Source organism: Nerophis lumbriciformis, linkage group LG09 (assembly GCF_033978685.3).
Source record: "Nerophis lumbriciformis linkage group LG09, RoL_Nlum_v2.1, whole genome shotgun sequence".
NCBI lineage: Eukaryota > Metazoa > Chordata > Actinopteri > Syngnathiformes > Syngnathidae > Nerophis > Nerophis lumbriciformis.
Window position 1 is genome coordinate 29,738,440 of NC_084556.2, and position 15,989 is coordinate 29,754,428.

General features: G+C 38.4%; 1 protein-coding gene across 2 annotated transcripts in view; it reads left to right on the forward strand.

Annotated features, from left to right (window-relative positions):
- Window positions 1–334: 334 nt before the first annotated feature.
- Window positions 335–15,989, forward strand: part of kif4 (kinesin family member 4) — a 28,955-nt gene continuing 13,300 nt past the window's right edge. Inside the window, exons 1-18 of one of the 2 annotated variants that reach the window (XM_061963394.2) lie at window positions 335–569; window positions 1,006–1,087; window positions 1,749–1,894; window positions 2,076–2,190; window positions 2,262–2,452; window positions 2,534–2,623; window positions 2,714–2,880; window positions 7,400–7,494; window positions 7,615–7,734; window positions 10,061–10,236; window positions 10,766–10,827; window positions 10,928–11,060; window positions 11,516–11,574; window positions 11,701–11,806; window positions 12,015–12,122; window positions 12,521–12,703; window positions 12,818–12,921; window positions 13,019–13,163. In XM_061963394.2, coding sequence (XP_061819378.1) covers window positions 1,772–1,894; window positions 2,076–2,190; window positions 2,262–2,452; window positions 2,534–2,623; window positions 2,714–2,880; window positions 7,400–7,494; window positions 7,615–7,734; window positions 10,061–10,236; window positions 10,766–10,827; window positions 10,928–11,060; window positions 11,516–11,574; window positions 11,701–11,806; window positions 12,015–12,122; window positions 12,521–12,703; window positions 12,818–12,921; window positions 13,019–13,163 — 1,977 coding nt within the window. In that variant the 5' untranslated portion in view covers window positions 335–569; window positions 1,006–1,087; window positions 1,749–1,771. The remainder of the gene's footprint in view (window positions 570–1,005; window positions 1,088–1,748; window positions 1,895–2,075; window positions 2,191–2,261; window positions 2,453–2,533; window positions 2,624–2,713; window positions 2,881–7,399; window positions 7,495–7,614; window positions 7,735–10,060; window positions 10,237–10,765; window positions 10,828–10,927; window positions 11,061–11,515; window positions 11,575–11,700; window positions 11,807–12,014; window positions 12,123–12,520; window positions 12,704–12,817; window positions 12,922–13,018; window positions 13,164–15,989) is intronic. The other variant, XM_061963395.2, reaches the window with a different exon arrangement.

A 15,989-nucleotide genomic window follows, 5' to 3' on the forward strand; every position in this document is an offset into this window, starting at 1 on the left:
ATAAATCAAATACACAGCTAAAACCAAATAGTTCTTTCTTAGGCAGGATGTTTTGCATTAGTTTTTTATCCTGCTGCCTTCATGCGATTGCATCATTTCCCCATTGAATTGGTTTTATGGTGTGTTTTGTTTTTGTCCCTACCAGCCACCGTAGGTTGTACTCAGCAGCAAAATGTGTTATTTCGGATTTAACGCTGGTTCTTTAACATCTTGGATAAAAAGCTTGCTTGAATTGAACTACCGTAGCCGCAGAGAAAGTCATATTTGATAGTACTCCTGTTGACCTGTTGGTGTCAGTAATTAAACCGAGCTGCATGTGATATTGCCGTCGACGAAGAAGAAGACGAAGAATAAAGGGGAGGACCTCTAAATTTGAAAGTCGCGGGCAGAAACTGCACCCAAGTATTCGACATTGTCTTAATTGGATTTAAAAATATCAAATTGGATAAGAATGTTACTGTAAGCTTTCGATTCAGACTGACTAATGAGGTTATTGGTACATATTAGCCGCGTATACCGGACCCGTTTCTGTGAAATTTAAACATTGTTACCCACGACAAAGACAAGCGGTAAGTCTGCTCAACGCCATGCACGGACTAACTAAGCTAAACTACGAAAAGGTCGGATGGAAAATGCTTTTATTAACTACATACTCACGCATTTAAGGAGTAAAATCAGTAGATCCATCCATCCATTTTCTACTTTTTATCTCGGATATTTCATGAATTAGTTAATGATGATGATAAGCCAGGCATTTGACACGTTTGAAAAAGACTTTAGCGTACAAATAATCGTACCAGATTGTTAAAACGATCGCACATAGGCGATTTGACGTTGCTTGGGACCAGAAATATTCAACTAAATGTTTTTGTGGTCCACATTTCCAGAAAGCTAGGGACCAGGGGGCGGACTTCTCCCCTTCACTGTTTGTCTTATTTTGTTTATTCCTGAGAAACTGTGTCCCCAACAGTAGACTTTACTGAGTTTTGTTTATTTATTTTACAGTACAGAAGGACCTTCTGCAAAAACGCTGGTCAAAGTTCATCTCTATGACAGCACTCCAGATTTAACAATCAGCTGTAAAAATGTGAGTCTCTCGCAATTTTGTTTTACACTGAAATCGCAGACCAATGCTGCCCAAATGATGAAAAAGAGAGGACCTAAATGGAACCCTAATGAACACCACTAGTATAACTAAAGAAGTTGACCAAATCACTACTGATTGCATCTGAAGTAAACAAGCTTCAGCCACACCTTTAAAATTACATAAATCTCATTACGAAAATAATTGTCTAACTGCCAAAGAGGAGAGGACTTAAAGGGGTGCCTTAAGTTATGTAAAACACACGTTTGGAACCCAGTGTTCTATGATTGCTAGCAAGGTTAAAATGTCAATGAGACAGGAACACTCAAGTGTTTTTAGGAATTTGCTGCAAAAATGTTTGTCTTCCAAAATTTTAATAGAAGTTGTGGGCCAGTATGGTGTCATTCCTGGGTCAGATTTGGCCCCCAGACCTTCTATTGCAAAGCTTGTAATGCCGTTTTTTTTAATGATTTTTGGAATTGTTGGTCGTACTTCATACAAATACCATAATTAAGTGAAGCATGCCTCAGGGCTGTGATATCCACACAGTGTTTCCATTGTGATTTTATGAGGTAGTGTACCGGTAGTTGTCTTTTCAATGCTCATGAAGCATCTTCTGTATCTCTCGCTTTTTGACTGCTCTTTTATTGTCTCTCTTTCAAAGACTCTATATTGGTACCGAACACCATGGCCAATGAGGATGTGAAGGCGATACCAGTGCGGGTCGCCTTGAGATGTCGTCCTTTGGTGCTAAAAGAAATCAATGAGGGATGTCAATGCTGCCTCACTTTTGTGCCAGGGGAGCCACAGGTCTGTATTCAATGTCAGTTAATTTTACAGTCCTTAAATTCTTCTTGGCATGTTTTTTCAATTCAATCAGGATTAATACAATAACCGTAAATAAATTAGGACTCTGGCTTGTTTAAGTTTAAAGGGAATGTAAACAAGAAAAATACTTACGTTACATTATTTACTATGTTCTTTCTTTCAGGTGGTTGTTGGCACAGAGAAGGCGTTTACCTATGATTATGTATTCGATCCCACTGCTGAGCAAGAGGAAGTCTTCAGTACTGCTGTGTCCCCCTTATTACGTGGGCTCTTTAAAGGTACATAAATATTTTAAGTAAATTATACCTAAACTGGCACAGATGCTCAGAATTCATTTGCTCTTTTATAGGCTACCATGCTACTGTTCTTGCATATGGACAGACAGGGTCTGGAAAGACCTTTTCCATGGGGGGAGCGTACACGTCCGCTCAAGAGAATGAGTCCTCTGTCGGCGTTATTCCACGAGTTATCAGGAGAGTCTATGACGAAAAAGACAAGAGGACTGACTGTGAATTCTTCCTGGCAGTATCATATCTGGAGGTTGTGTAACATTTAGGTTTTGCTAAAGCTCTATTTCACGTCTATTCACTTTTTACTCATGTGCTTTATTTTTGATCATAGGTCTACAATGAGGATGTGTTGGATTTGTTATGTCCCTCTAAAGATAAACCTGCTATGAGCATTCGAGAAGACCCCAAAGAAGGTATTAAGGTAAGTGACCAACATGGTGGAGAACTTTGCCACACTGTCTTTTTAGTTTATATTGAAATACAACTATTTCTATTTAATGACCTTTTCCAGATTGTGGGGTTAACGGAGAAGCAGGTGGTCTCCGCTGAGGAGATGGTGAGCTGCTTGGAACTTGGAAACTCAGCTCGCACCGTTGGCTCCACGGCAATGAATGCCGCATCATCGCGCTCTCACGCCATCTTCACAATCACACTTGAGCAGCGCAAAGGGAAAGACAAGTTAGTGTTGGGTTTTCTGTCAATTCAAGCATCATTTTGGTTTCTCTACAACAGGGGTGCCCATTCGATCGATCGCAAGCCACCGGTCAATTGTGGAGGGTGTGTCAATCGATCGCCAAACCAGGCAATAAAAAAATAGACATAAAAATTAGCGGTCATCAATCTTCACTATGATGTCCCTTGATTGACATTCACGGGACCCGAGGATCTTGTGAGATGACGCTGGCTGCTGTGAGCTCATTAATAAGGAAAAAACAACTGACAGGAAGGCGAGAAACATTTTTTTATTCAACAGACTCGCGGCGTACCGGCTGTTAAAACCCTTAAGACCAACCGCACAGTTCCTGTGTTCACATTAAAAGCTCTGCTCCATCCTGCCTGCACAAAAAAAATAACAGTTTTAGAAAGCTAGCGCACACAAAATAGCAAGCTAAAGTGTTTAAAAACGAGTATGGAAGCTGGACAAATAAGACGCCAAAAAACAACCACTTTCATGTGGTATTAGACAGGAAGGAGGACTTTTTTTATTCTCCTGTTAAAAATGTGGAAGTTATCAATGGGACTTTGAAGCCTGTCTGATTCCAATCAATGCAAGTCATCAGAATCAGGTAATACAACTTATTCTTGTCTTGTCTTCATGAAAGAAAAAAATCTATATTTTAAACATGCTTGTATTTTTATTAAAACACCTTTAGCATGTTAACAAAAACATTAAATAACTATATATATAAATAAATGACTTCGACTTAAACATTTGAAAAGTAGCTCGCCTGCTGAAAAAGTGTGGTTACCCCTCCTCTACAATATGTAGTTGTTTGTAGTGACTAAGGCTACCGTATATTCACACTGCAGGTCAATTTCAATTTCTTGTGTATATATTAGGTATGAAACGATTAGTAATCGACCGATTATCAGCGCCAATATTTGGCAGATTGACGTATATCTGTATTGGCCTCTTTTTTATCTGTATCAGTCTTTAATCTATTTTTTTTACAGCTACAACAGAACTACATTATCAGATAAAATATATACATATACGATACCTGTATTTTGTAAAATAAAGAATTGGTCGAGTAGATAGTAATAAACACTGCACGAGCCCGTTTGCCCTGCTTGTGAAGAGTTGCCTTTTTTTTTTACTACAGTTTACGCGACTACACACTGCCTTCCTCACTATCTCTTTCTCGTGCAGTATTGGTTGTTTGTACACATGATATCTCTTCTTAGCTTTCAAAAGTTAAATTTTTTGCCGGTAAATCCAGTTTTTTTCCTTTTTTCTCAGCGTATTATCGGTTTCGTTTAGTTTGTTTTGCTACTGCAACTTTTAAGCCTCAGACAGCCACACTCAGCATGGGCTCATTATAGGAGCGTGGCGAGGGTAATGTTATGTTATTCAATCAAATAACGCCACAAAGATGGATGGACAATATTGATAACAGAAAAGATATCCCTGCCAAAAATCCCATCTTTGTCTAAATATATTAACAAACAGGAGACAGCATTTTTATACTTTCTGTAACATCCAGGAATAAATTATGTCAGACAGCTTAAAAATGTCTTAAGTATAAGTTATGTGAAAAAGCCTAGAATTGATTTTATTTAAATGTTCGCAATAATACAGAATTACTTTTGAGGAAACCCTACAATTTATTACATACATTAACTGCTTTAAAATTGAGTAGATAGCAAATTATTGTAATGTAAAGACGTACCATATTTGTACCACTTTCTCCTGGCAATTTCCCATATTTTGACATGCAAATGTCGATGCTTCTCTGACCAGCAGCATGAGACTTGTGTAGTAAAAGTGCCTGTGAAATCCCCTGATGTTGTTTTGCGCTAAATTAACTGCCACATTAGTGCTGCATTAAACATTATGTCACTGCTGGTCTAACATTTTCTCAAAAATAATGTTTAAAAAACAACTTAAAGCCTGGTCCAAACGTTTACTGCTGCATACTATTAACACTTATATAAATAACTTTGACTGCAAATGAATATCGTCTCCAAATATCGGTTATCGGCCTCCTTGACTACTAATAATGGGTATCGGCCCTGAAAAAAACATTGTCGATCTCTAGTAACCATAAACAGTATTAATAATAACCATGGTGAAACTGCCGACTGTTAGTTTTAGCATTTTAAACTAAAATTATCGAAAAACCGTGATAGATTGCTGTACTTTAATAAACTCACGGACTGACTAATGCCGCCAGCTTGCTACCTTACATGCTAACATGAAAACAAGAGTCATTAACATCTTTCCCCATACTAAGAAATGACATATCTCAATTGAAACTTGTATAAACACACTGCTATCTGAGAAATTAACTAGTCAATTGTGTACATTGAACCTAAAGACTACTATCTCAGACAGAGTGATGGGGCTATTCTCGACAGGAAGTGAACTTGCGTGACTTGATAGAAACCGGAAGTAATGCGCCCAAAGCTCGTCTAATTTAAAACGGAAGAAGATAAACTTATTTAAACACTCGAAGAAAAATATGTTTCTTAAGAAACCATAACAATATTTAATATTTATTCTGCCAATGAAAGTAAATTATGTCTCAATCAATTTATTTTACAATTGTAAAATAAAACCTGTTTCAAAGATTTCAGTGTTTGTGTGTACTGTATTTTTCGGAGTATAAGTCGCTCCGGAGTATAAGTCGCACCGGCCGAAACTGCATAATAAAGAAGGAACAAAAACATACAGGTAAAAGCCAGTAAATTAGAATATAAAAGGTCAGCAGCAGGAAGCATGAAGTGCTCTAAAACTTGCTGGTAGACGGCTGCGTTGACCCTGGATCTCAGGAAACAGAGTGGACCGACACCAGCAGATGACATGGCACCCCAAACCATCACCCAACCATGCAAATTTTGCATTTCCTTTGGAAATCGAGGTCCCAGAGTCTGGAGGAAGACAGGAGAGGCACAGGATCCACGTTGCCTGAAGTCTAGTGTAAAGTTTCCACCATCAGTGATTGGGGTGCCATGTCATCTGCTGGTGTCGGTCCACTCTGTTTCCTGAGATCCAGGGTCAACGCAGCCGTCTACCAGCAAGTTTTAGAGCACTTCATGCTTCCTGCTGCTGACCTGCTCTATGGAGATAGAGATTTCAAGTTCCAACAGGACTTGGCGCCTGCACACAGCGCAAAATCTACCCGTGCCTGGTTTACGGACCATGGTATTTCTGTTCTAAATTGGCCCGCCAACTCCCCTGACCTTAGCCCCATAGAAAATCTGTGGGGTATTGTGAAAAGGAAGATGCAGAATGCCAGACCCAAAAACGCAGAAGAGTTGAAGGCCACTATCAGAGCAACCTGGGCTCTCATAACACCTGAGCAGTGCCAGAAACTCATCGACTCCATGCCACGCCGCATTAACGCAGTAATTGAGGCAAAAGGAGCTCCAACCAAGTATTGAGTATTGTACATGCTCATATTTTTCATTTTCATACTTTTCAGTTGGCCAACATTTCTAAAAATCCCTTTTTTGTATTAGCCTTAAGTAATATTCTAATTTTGTGACACACGGAATTTTGGATTTTCATTTGTTGCCACTTCAAATCATCAAAATTAAATGAAATAAACATTTGAATGCATCAGTCTGTGTGCAATGAATAAATATAATGTACAAGTTACACCTTTTGAATGCAATTACTGAAATAAATCAAGTTTTTCAAAATATTCTAATTTACTGGCTTTTACCTGTATATAAGTCGTATATAAGTCGCACTGGAGTATAAGTCGCATTTTTTGGGGAAATTTATTTGATAAAACCCAACACCAAGAATAGACATTTGAAAGGCAATTTAAAATAAATAAAGGATAATGAACAACAGGCTGAATAAGTGTACGTTATATGACTCATAAATAACCAACTGAGAAGGTGCCTGGTATGTTAACGTAACATATTATGGTAAGAGTCATTCAAATAACTATAACATATAGAACATGTTATACGTTTACCAAACAATCTGTCACTCCTAATCGCTAAATCCGATGAAATCATATACGTCTAGTCTCTTACATGAATGAGCTAAATAATATTATTTGATATTTTAAGGTAATGTGTTAATAATTTCACACATAAGTCGCACCCCTAGCCAAACTATGAAAAAAAACTGCGACTTATAGTCCAAAAGTATGGTACATACTTTTTGAGCACATTTAACAACATGATAATAACAACAACAGTGATAATTTTGGTCACAATAACCGTGATATGAAATGTTCATGTCGTTACGTTTTTACAGTATAAGAAATGGAAACAAACATGCGGTTGCATCTGTGCTTTGAATAATGATGAGGGAGACATGGTTCACCTTTTTTTAGTTATACACTTATTAATGTAAATGGAAAAGTCAGCATACAAATATATACAGCAATTTCAACCATTTATCTTTTAGTTACTTATTTTCTCTGAGTGAAGTGAATTTATCTTTGTGATGTCTTATTTATGTCTGAATGGAAGCATTGTAAAAATATACATATGAGGCCAACTGTTATTTTTGCAGAGGTGACTCCATAATTTCTAAACTACACCTAGTGGATCTGGCTGGTTCAGAGAGGCAGAAGAAAACCAAAGCAGAGGGTGATCGTTTAAAAGAAGGTGCAGTACCTATAAGCCTCTGCTTAGTGTAACCTTGAATTAGACATTCACCTCCTGATGTATGCTGCAGGAAGTTCCTGTGCCCTCTCATAGTGTTGCCAATAACATTTTCATCCTCAGGCATCAGCATCAATCGAGGCCTTTTGTCTTTGGGTAATGTGATCAGCGCCCTGGGGGATGAAAGCAAAAAAAATGCCTTTGTCCCTTACCGAGACTCCAAACTCACTCGCCTGTTACAAGGTAAGCTTTGATTTATTTTTAGGTCAGTCTCAGGCGCATCCTCCTTTTTTGAAGACCTTCACATGGGCAAATTATATTTGTGTAAACTGCTCCAGCACCCCGAGAAGGACAAGCGGTAGAAAATAGATAAATGGATGCTTGTCATCTTTATTTGAATAAAGTCGTATTTCAGCGTCTTTCATAATTTTTCAACTAACAAAGAAATAGTTTGGTAATTAACTTGCATTTGAGATGGGTAGCATGATGGCAATGTGGTTAGTGTGTCTCGGCTGCTTACTGAGGGGTCGGTAGGTAGGCAGAAATTGTACTCCAGACAGTATACTTATACATGGGTCATCAACGTTTTCCAGGTCAAGAACCTCCAAACTGATGGAGAGATGGAGTAGGGATACCCTCTACATTACTTGTATAAAATTATGTCAAAAAGTTACCTTGTTAACCTGCGGTTTCTGAGGCGTAGGTTTTTTTTGTCATGTTTCACAACAATCCACTTTGCAGTAGCAATGTTATTTTACATGATATCAACTTATTTCTCATTACTGTAGAATTGTTTACCACTGTACTGTAATTGAAAGGTAAATAGGAAGGTCCTGAGTAGTCCTGGGTTTGATCCTAGGGTCAGGATCTTTCTGTGTGGAGTTAGCATGTTCACCCCCGTGACTGCGTGGGTTCCCTGCGGGTACTCCGGCTTCCTCCCACCTTCAAAGACATGCACCTGGGGATAGGTTGATTAATTAATGGGACGGCGTGGCGCAGTGGAAGAGTGGCCGTGCGCGACCCGAGAGTCCCTGGTTCAATCCCCACCTAGTACCAACCTCGTCATGTCCGTTGTGTCCTGAGCAAGACACTTCACCCTTGCTCCTGATGGGTGCTGGTTAGCGCCTTGCATGGCAGCTCCCTCCATCAGTGTGTGAATGTGTGTGTGAATGGGTAAATGTGGAAGTAGTGTCAAAGCGCTTTGAGTACCTTGAAGGTAGAAAAGCGCTATACAAGTACAACCCATTTATCATTTATTATAATTAATAAATTAATGATAAATTGGCCCTAGTGTGTGAATGTGAGTGTGAATGTTGTCTGTCTATCTGTGTTGGCCCTGCGATGAGGTGGCGACTTGTCCAGGGTGTACCCCGCCTTCCGCCCGAATGCAGCTGAGATAGGCTCCAGCACCCCCCGCGACCCCAAAAGGGACAAGCGGTAGAAAATGGATGGATGGATGGATAACTTTATCCTAAATAAATTAAACAAAAAAATTAAATGGACCCTCGTTTCTGTAAGCAAAAATTTTACTTAAATACTGTAAATATTGAACATCTTAATGTAATTTTTTTTCCCTAGTTGGAAAAACGAGGTTGGACCTCCCTTTTTTTTTTTATTGCCATCACATGATCACGACATTCTCGCTCATTGTATCCAGCTTCAACGTGTGAGTTTGCCATCGCTCCAACCCCGCAAAGCCACGCTAAAAATGGCTCCCAACCTACATATCGTGGCCATTTATGTTGTTTCACTTGAGTGGTTGCTATAGAGTGGTTTGACTGTACTTGAAGAAGCCTAAATAAGTATTTAGTAAAATAACTACTCATGTGCTGAGTAACTGATGACTAACGTCTGATTTATTTATTAGCCATCTTTTAATTGTACTGTATTTGGATGGACTACAATTGTAGTTAGTGTGTGCACGTGCAAGAGAGGACTCCACTGCAGCGTCAATAGATTAAAATAAGTTTAGCGATTCAAATTAAAGTCATTGCAACAGAATAAAAGTAGCGTTACTTCTGTACCAAAATACTTTGAGTTCTATTTTTCCAAAAAGTTACTTGAGTAAATGTAGCATGTTACTCCCCACCGCTGTCCGTTACCTTAAAGACAATTAGCAGTTACAATGGGACTGTTATGTTTCTGCGGTTGCATTGCGAGAGGTAGATTTTAAATGGCATCATTATCTAATTTGCATAATTGGCTGTAAGGCCTGAGTGCAAAACAGACATGTTTGGAAATGATTCTGTCGCGTCTATTAAGTTTTTTAAAATTATTATTCCACAAGCCTTTGAAGGGAGCCTATGAGAGTAGGACCCACTGCTCGTATAGAAGAGCTACATAGCTATGTCCAATAAAAGCAGAAAATGTGGGTAAATTTGTCACTAATTACTTTTCTGGAAAAAATAGTCTTGTAGACAGGTCTGAAATCTGAATACTTGCAAAATACAGCAAGAAACTTCCTTGGTCTCGCTGCAAGTCGTCACAAATGATTGAAAGGCTAAATATTAGTACCGTACTGTACATTACCAGTCCCTTTTTTGTGTGTTTTTCTTTTTTTTCCCATCAGATTCCTTGGGAGGCAACAGCCACACATTGATGATTGCATGCGTCAGTCCTGCAGACTCCAACATGGAGGAAACCATCAACACGCTACGATACGCTGACCGAGCTCGCAAGATTAAAAATAAGCCTGTCGTCAACGTTGACCCCAGGGCGGCAGAAATGGGCCGTTTGAAGCAACAGGTACGTAAAAGGCAACAAAAAAATAATTTGCTATTAGTTTTTTATTCATTATAGATCGTGCTGCAGAAATGCACTGCACTATACAGTGCGTTTTTTAAGTCAAAACCTTTAAATGTCTTTATTTGATTATTTATTACAATATTCCTATTATTTAAGACAGCTCTTGCATTGGTTAGAACAGCCTTCATGGGCATTACATACACCAGATAAAAGAATGCAATCCTTATTGGTGCCACACTCAAAATAATTTGTAGGAAGTAGTAATAAAAAATGTTTGGCTGAGTTTTTGGGAGCATTAAAGGGGTACTGCACTTTTGTGGAATTTTGCCTATCGTTCACAATCATGAAAGACATGAGCCTAAACGTGGAATGAAATGCATCCCTTTCAATCATATCTGCTTTCCTGAAGCACCGTAAGCTGTCAATTTTCCATGGAGGGAGGAAAGCAGCTGTGGATCTCCTAGGCTGGGATATAATTTGACTGCACAGGCGTAGCCATTGATCCTGTAAACATGCTTTTTGTCCACAGGTACAAGAGCTGCAGGTGATGCTACTTCATGCACGTGGAGGGGTTGCACCAGTACTCTCTGGGTAAGACACATCTCTTGCAGCATTTATGATGAATAGAGTTAGGATGGATATTACCTCACAAAAGGTCATAGTCGTTACTCACATGCACTTTTTTTAACAGGCCAGAATCTGGGCAGAATTTAAATAAGCTGCTTGAACGGAATCGCACTCTGCAGGATGAGAACAACAAATTGAGCATGGAGCTGAGTGAGGCAGCAGGACAAACCGCCTTCATGTTTGAGAAGATTATTATGGTCAGATATGGCTGTAGTGTTGGTTTATTTCAAACATGTTAACATATGGTTCATCACATATTTCCAGTTTTTCATTACAGCATGTCCACAAAGAAGTAGGAAGAAGCAGAGCTTTTAATCCAATCCAAAAATAGACAAGGTTCTCATAAATAAATAGTTAAGTTACAATTCACATAATGAGGTAGATAAAATAATTGAATGTTTTAATACGGTTCAAGATGTTTGTCAGATTATTCTTCCTTGCTCTTTGTAAATACCTAGTTTGAACAGTTTCTTAAGCTAGATCATATTATTATGTTTGACCGCTTAAATGTTCTTAAATTTTAATTAAGATAAGTTTAAGAGAAAAAAACCTCTGCTTTCAAGACCATCCTTAACCACCTGTTAGATTGGTTTGGGGTATTTATATTTACCGTATTTAATTTGTATCCATGTTGTATATCATTTTGTTATAGACTGAACAAACAAATGAGAAACTGCAAAGCAAACTGGAACAACTGCAGCACCATTCAGCGTAAGTTTGTCAAGACTTGTTTCTCATAAACTGTAGTTTTGTAGTAGTACATTTAGGTATGTTTTATGAATCATGTCCCCTGATATTTTATAGCTGCCTCAACTGTACATGCGGGCTTTATTTCAGTTGCACAGTGAATCTTGAGAAACTGCTGTCAACACTTGAAGATCAGGAGTTGAAGGAGAATGTCGAGGTGATGAAAAACCTGCAAGATGTCATCTTGGAGCTCAAGGTATAAAAGTTATTGTTGGTCATGTTTTCAAGGCTGGTAGTATTATTCAAGTTGGAATTCATACAAAGACAGGTCCACTGATCTTCTTAAAGAATAAGAAGAGTTAACATATTGTCAAATATGACAGTGAGCATTAAACTCAGAATTATCTTTGTATTGGTGTATTCATTTAGTGAACTGTTCAACTGAATATGAATTATTTTCTAAGAGCGAGAGTGCGAGTATTGCTGCCTCAATTGACGCCATGGCTCCAGAAGTCGATGCATCGGATAGACCAGACGATGGCAATAACAATGGAGCTGATGATTCTCCATCAGTAGGTTGACTTTTGTTTTTCTCAATTTAAAATATTCACTATCTTGAGTAATCTAACAGTGAGGAGAGTTGGGTTTGAATCTCCGTCAAAACACCTCCGTGTGAAGTTTGCATGTTCTCCTTTGCTTTTATGTTTATACATACATTATAAACATGCTAGTTAAGTTAATTGGAAAGTCCAAGTACCAGTAGTTTATAACTGTTTGTGTGACACCTATTTTTGTGACTAACAATCAGTCCAGGGTGTTCACCGCTTCTCACTCAAATTCAGCTGGGACAGTCTCCAGCTCGCCTGTGCCCCTAATGAGGACGGGCTGTGCAGAAAACAGAGGGATAGTCATAAGGCTTACATCTGTCAAGGTCTTCTAATTTAATGTGTTTTCCCCTCTTATACATTAGAATACCAATGCAACTGCTGGAAAAGATTCACCAGATGGCTTCACAGCCCATCATGCGCTACGACAGGCCCAGCTCTCCAAGGAGTTGATTGAACTCAACAAAGTGCTGAGTTTGAAGGAGGCATTTGTTAAGAACATGTGCCAGAATGACAACCATCTGGACTCCATGCAGTCAGAACATTGGGTGAGAAGTTTTGTTCGTCATGTCTTTTGTGTCGTAGTTTTTTCCTAAAAATAATCACATTATGTATTATCTAGTGAAACGACATAATTGAACATTTTTCATTTAATCCTATAGAATAATGTACAGTCTCTACAGTCTGCGGTGGATTCTCTGCTAAAGGAGAAAGAGAAGCTTGTTTTGGCACTCCAGTCTGCAAAGAAAGGCACCAACCAGGCTATGTATGATGCCTCCATTAAATACCACTTAACATCCCATCTTTAAAAGTGACCATTCAAGGTTTATGTTTCTCATTTCACGTGCACACTTCTCCTGCAGCCTGAGTGAACAGCGGAGAAAGCAACTGCAAAAGCTGGAGGGGCAACTCGGAGACATGAAAAAGAAACTTCTTGAGCAGTCAAAACTGGTCAAGCTCAAGGAGTCTTCTGTTCAGAGAGTCGGCAAGCTTGTGCAGGAAATACAGGTAGATGTTTATTACATTTTAAACTAGGGATGTAACGATAGACGGTAATGAGAACTGCGGTAAAACTGTCAGCGGTTAATATTAGTTTAACTAAACATTTTCGGGAAAAAAAATTAATAACTGCGCTTTGATAAACTTACAAACTGACTGGTCTGCCAGCCTGCTAGCTTAAATGCTTATATGGAAACAAACATATTAACGTCTTTCCACATTATTCAAAACCAACTTTTCTTACTTATTGGTACTAAAGCTGCAGCTAACGATTATTTTTATATCGATTAATCTATAGATTATTTTTTTCGATTAATCGGTAATTATTTTTCCTTTTACCGATTATTTTTTTATTTAAAATGAAGATAAAAAAATAAATGTAGGCTAGTTTTTTCAAAAGGCATGACTTTTATTTACAAAAAAAAAAGTATGGCCACTCAGTCAACATTGACAACAACATGACAAAATATTCTGTAACAATGTAAACATTTAAAACTTTTAACATTTAACAAAATTAAAAGTAGCTTATTTCCTTCTTCTTAATGTACAAATATAAAGGTAAACATCCAGTGCAAATCTTAATATTCTGCAATAGTATAAGCATTTCAAAAGTAAAAGTATTGCTTATTTTGCTTTAAAATGTGCAAAAATAAAGATAAACATCCAATACAAAAAAGTGCAAAACGAAATATTCTGTAACAGTGTAAACATTTCAACAAAAGTAAAAGTATTGCTTATTTTGCTTAATAACACAACAATGATAGTATGATAAAAGTGAAAGTCAATTGTTCGTTTGTACATAGTACCGGTATATGTAACTGTTAATGTTGTAAAAGGTATTTGCACAACTAATTAACGTTAGCGTTAAAGAGGAGCGCGTCTTTGTAAACACTGAACAGGCACGCCAAACGCGCCTCTCAGAGCGAAACAGTGTTTTAGTTTATGAATTTACAACGCAGATACAAATGACACATTCATGTTTTTGTGTAATGATGACAACGTATATTCAACGCGGACGATTGACTAGTTGATGGTGATGGCAAGAACGCTGTCAGGTGTTTTCTTTTCAAATGTTCGTTCATAGCCGTTGTGCTGCTATGATAGGCCATTTCCGCTCGACACAGTGTGCATACAACAACTGTCAAGTGTTTTGCTTTTTTCGCTGTGCTTATCCCACACTTGAAGGGATGTACCAATGCTGAATGTGGCTTCTGGATTTCACTCAAAAGACCAGACCGTAGTTACTTTTTCCTTTTATTTTCCTTTAGTTTGCAACAGTTTTTCCAACGAAGAAACAGCTTCTTTTTTCTTCTTTAGTCTTTTTAGCAGTCTTTAGCAGTGTTAGTAGACTTTAGTAGACTTTAGTTTCTTTAGCTGTCATTAGCTGTTTTTAGTAGCCTTTAGCTTCTTTAGTAGCCTTTAGCTTCTTTAGTAGGTGAAAAACCTTTAAGGACAAAACACCACAAGATTAACATGCTGTAAAAAAATCAATCAATTATCAATCCCATAATTTACAATTATTAATTAGGCTACCAAACTCTTAACCATTAAACAAGTGCAAGAAAATGGACACATCTTTTCCCTTTAAGTTAAAACAGATTTTAAATAAATTGTCTCAACATAAATGCACCAAGATACATATAAAATACATTTAAACCCAGAAACACAATAGATAAATGCAGCAGAAAACCCAGTATGCAAATACATAAATACCTAACCATTAACCACCTATTTAGATACATATTTAAAATCCATATTCAATATAAATATATTATTAATTTAGCAGTGAAACACTCAATCTTAAACGCCCCTTTTTCTATACCCTCACCAGCAGCCAATGATCCAACACTTTAAGTTGAGCGACTTCACCCTCCTGATGAAGCAAACTGCTCCAACATTTATCAAACTAAGCAAAGAATATCAACACTTCCTTACTAAACAACAGTTACATAAAACACCGTGTGTATTTAGCCTCCAGACTAAGCACGCTACATGCACACAACTCCCCCGCACCCCCCATCTCACAAGCGCAACAGGTGCGCCACACCCATAAAGAGAAATAAAGTGCAATCTTACCGGCTGTCCGTTCAGCTTTTGGTTTTGGTACACTTTTGGCACAACTCTGGGTTATCTGTAATGAACTAAACCTTTTTCCACTCTGCGCTGGTGTCTTTTGTACTCCTTGATTTGACACAGCGGTCTAATTACCGGGCTCGCGCACCAGCAGATGAGACGGGAGTGAACGTAAACTGATCGGCTCTGATCATATAAGCCGACTGGCCGAAATAATGCCGAATTAAGTACATTTCCTGGGGTTGCCTATGTGAATAGGGATGCGGATGTGCTCTAAGATAAAATATAATTTTATTAAGTGGGGTTTGGCTGGTTGCTAAACAGCCACGGTTGCGAGCTCGCGCGTCAGCTGACGAGACAGCTGTTCGCCGCTACAACATTATTAGGCCGTTTATTGAAATACTCCCACACTTTTGACGACTTTTGGCGTGCTTTTTTCCCCTCGCTCGCATGGTCTGCTTTGCGCTCCGCCATGACGGTAGTGTGACGTAAATAAGCGACGCGTCGACGCACAAAAACGGCGTCGACGTATTTACGTAACCGATGACGTCGACTACGCCGACGCGTCGTTTCAGCCTTAATTGGTACCTGTGTACCTTTTTGTGTATTTTGGATTTGCATAATTCCCAAAAATTTTAAGTCACACCATGACGGAGATATCGTGCCTTCCTTCATACTTCCTTCAAACGAGCCGTTTGGAATTTGCCCCATTTGTGATGAATTTTCCTATTGGTGACCTCAGTGGACATATACATACAGTAT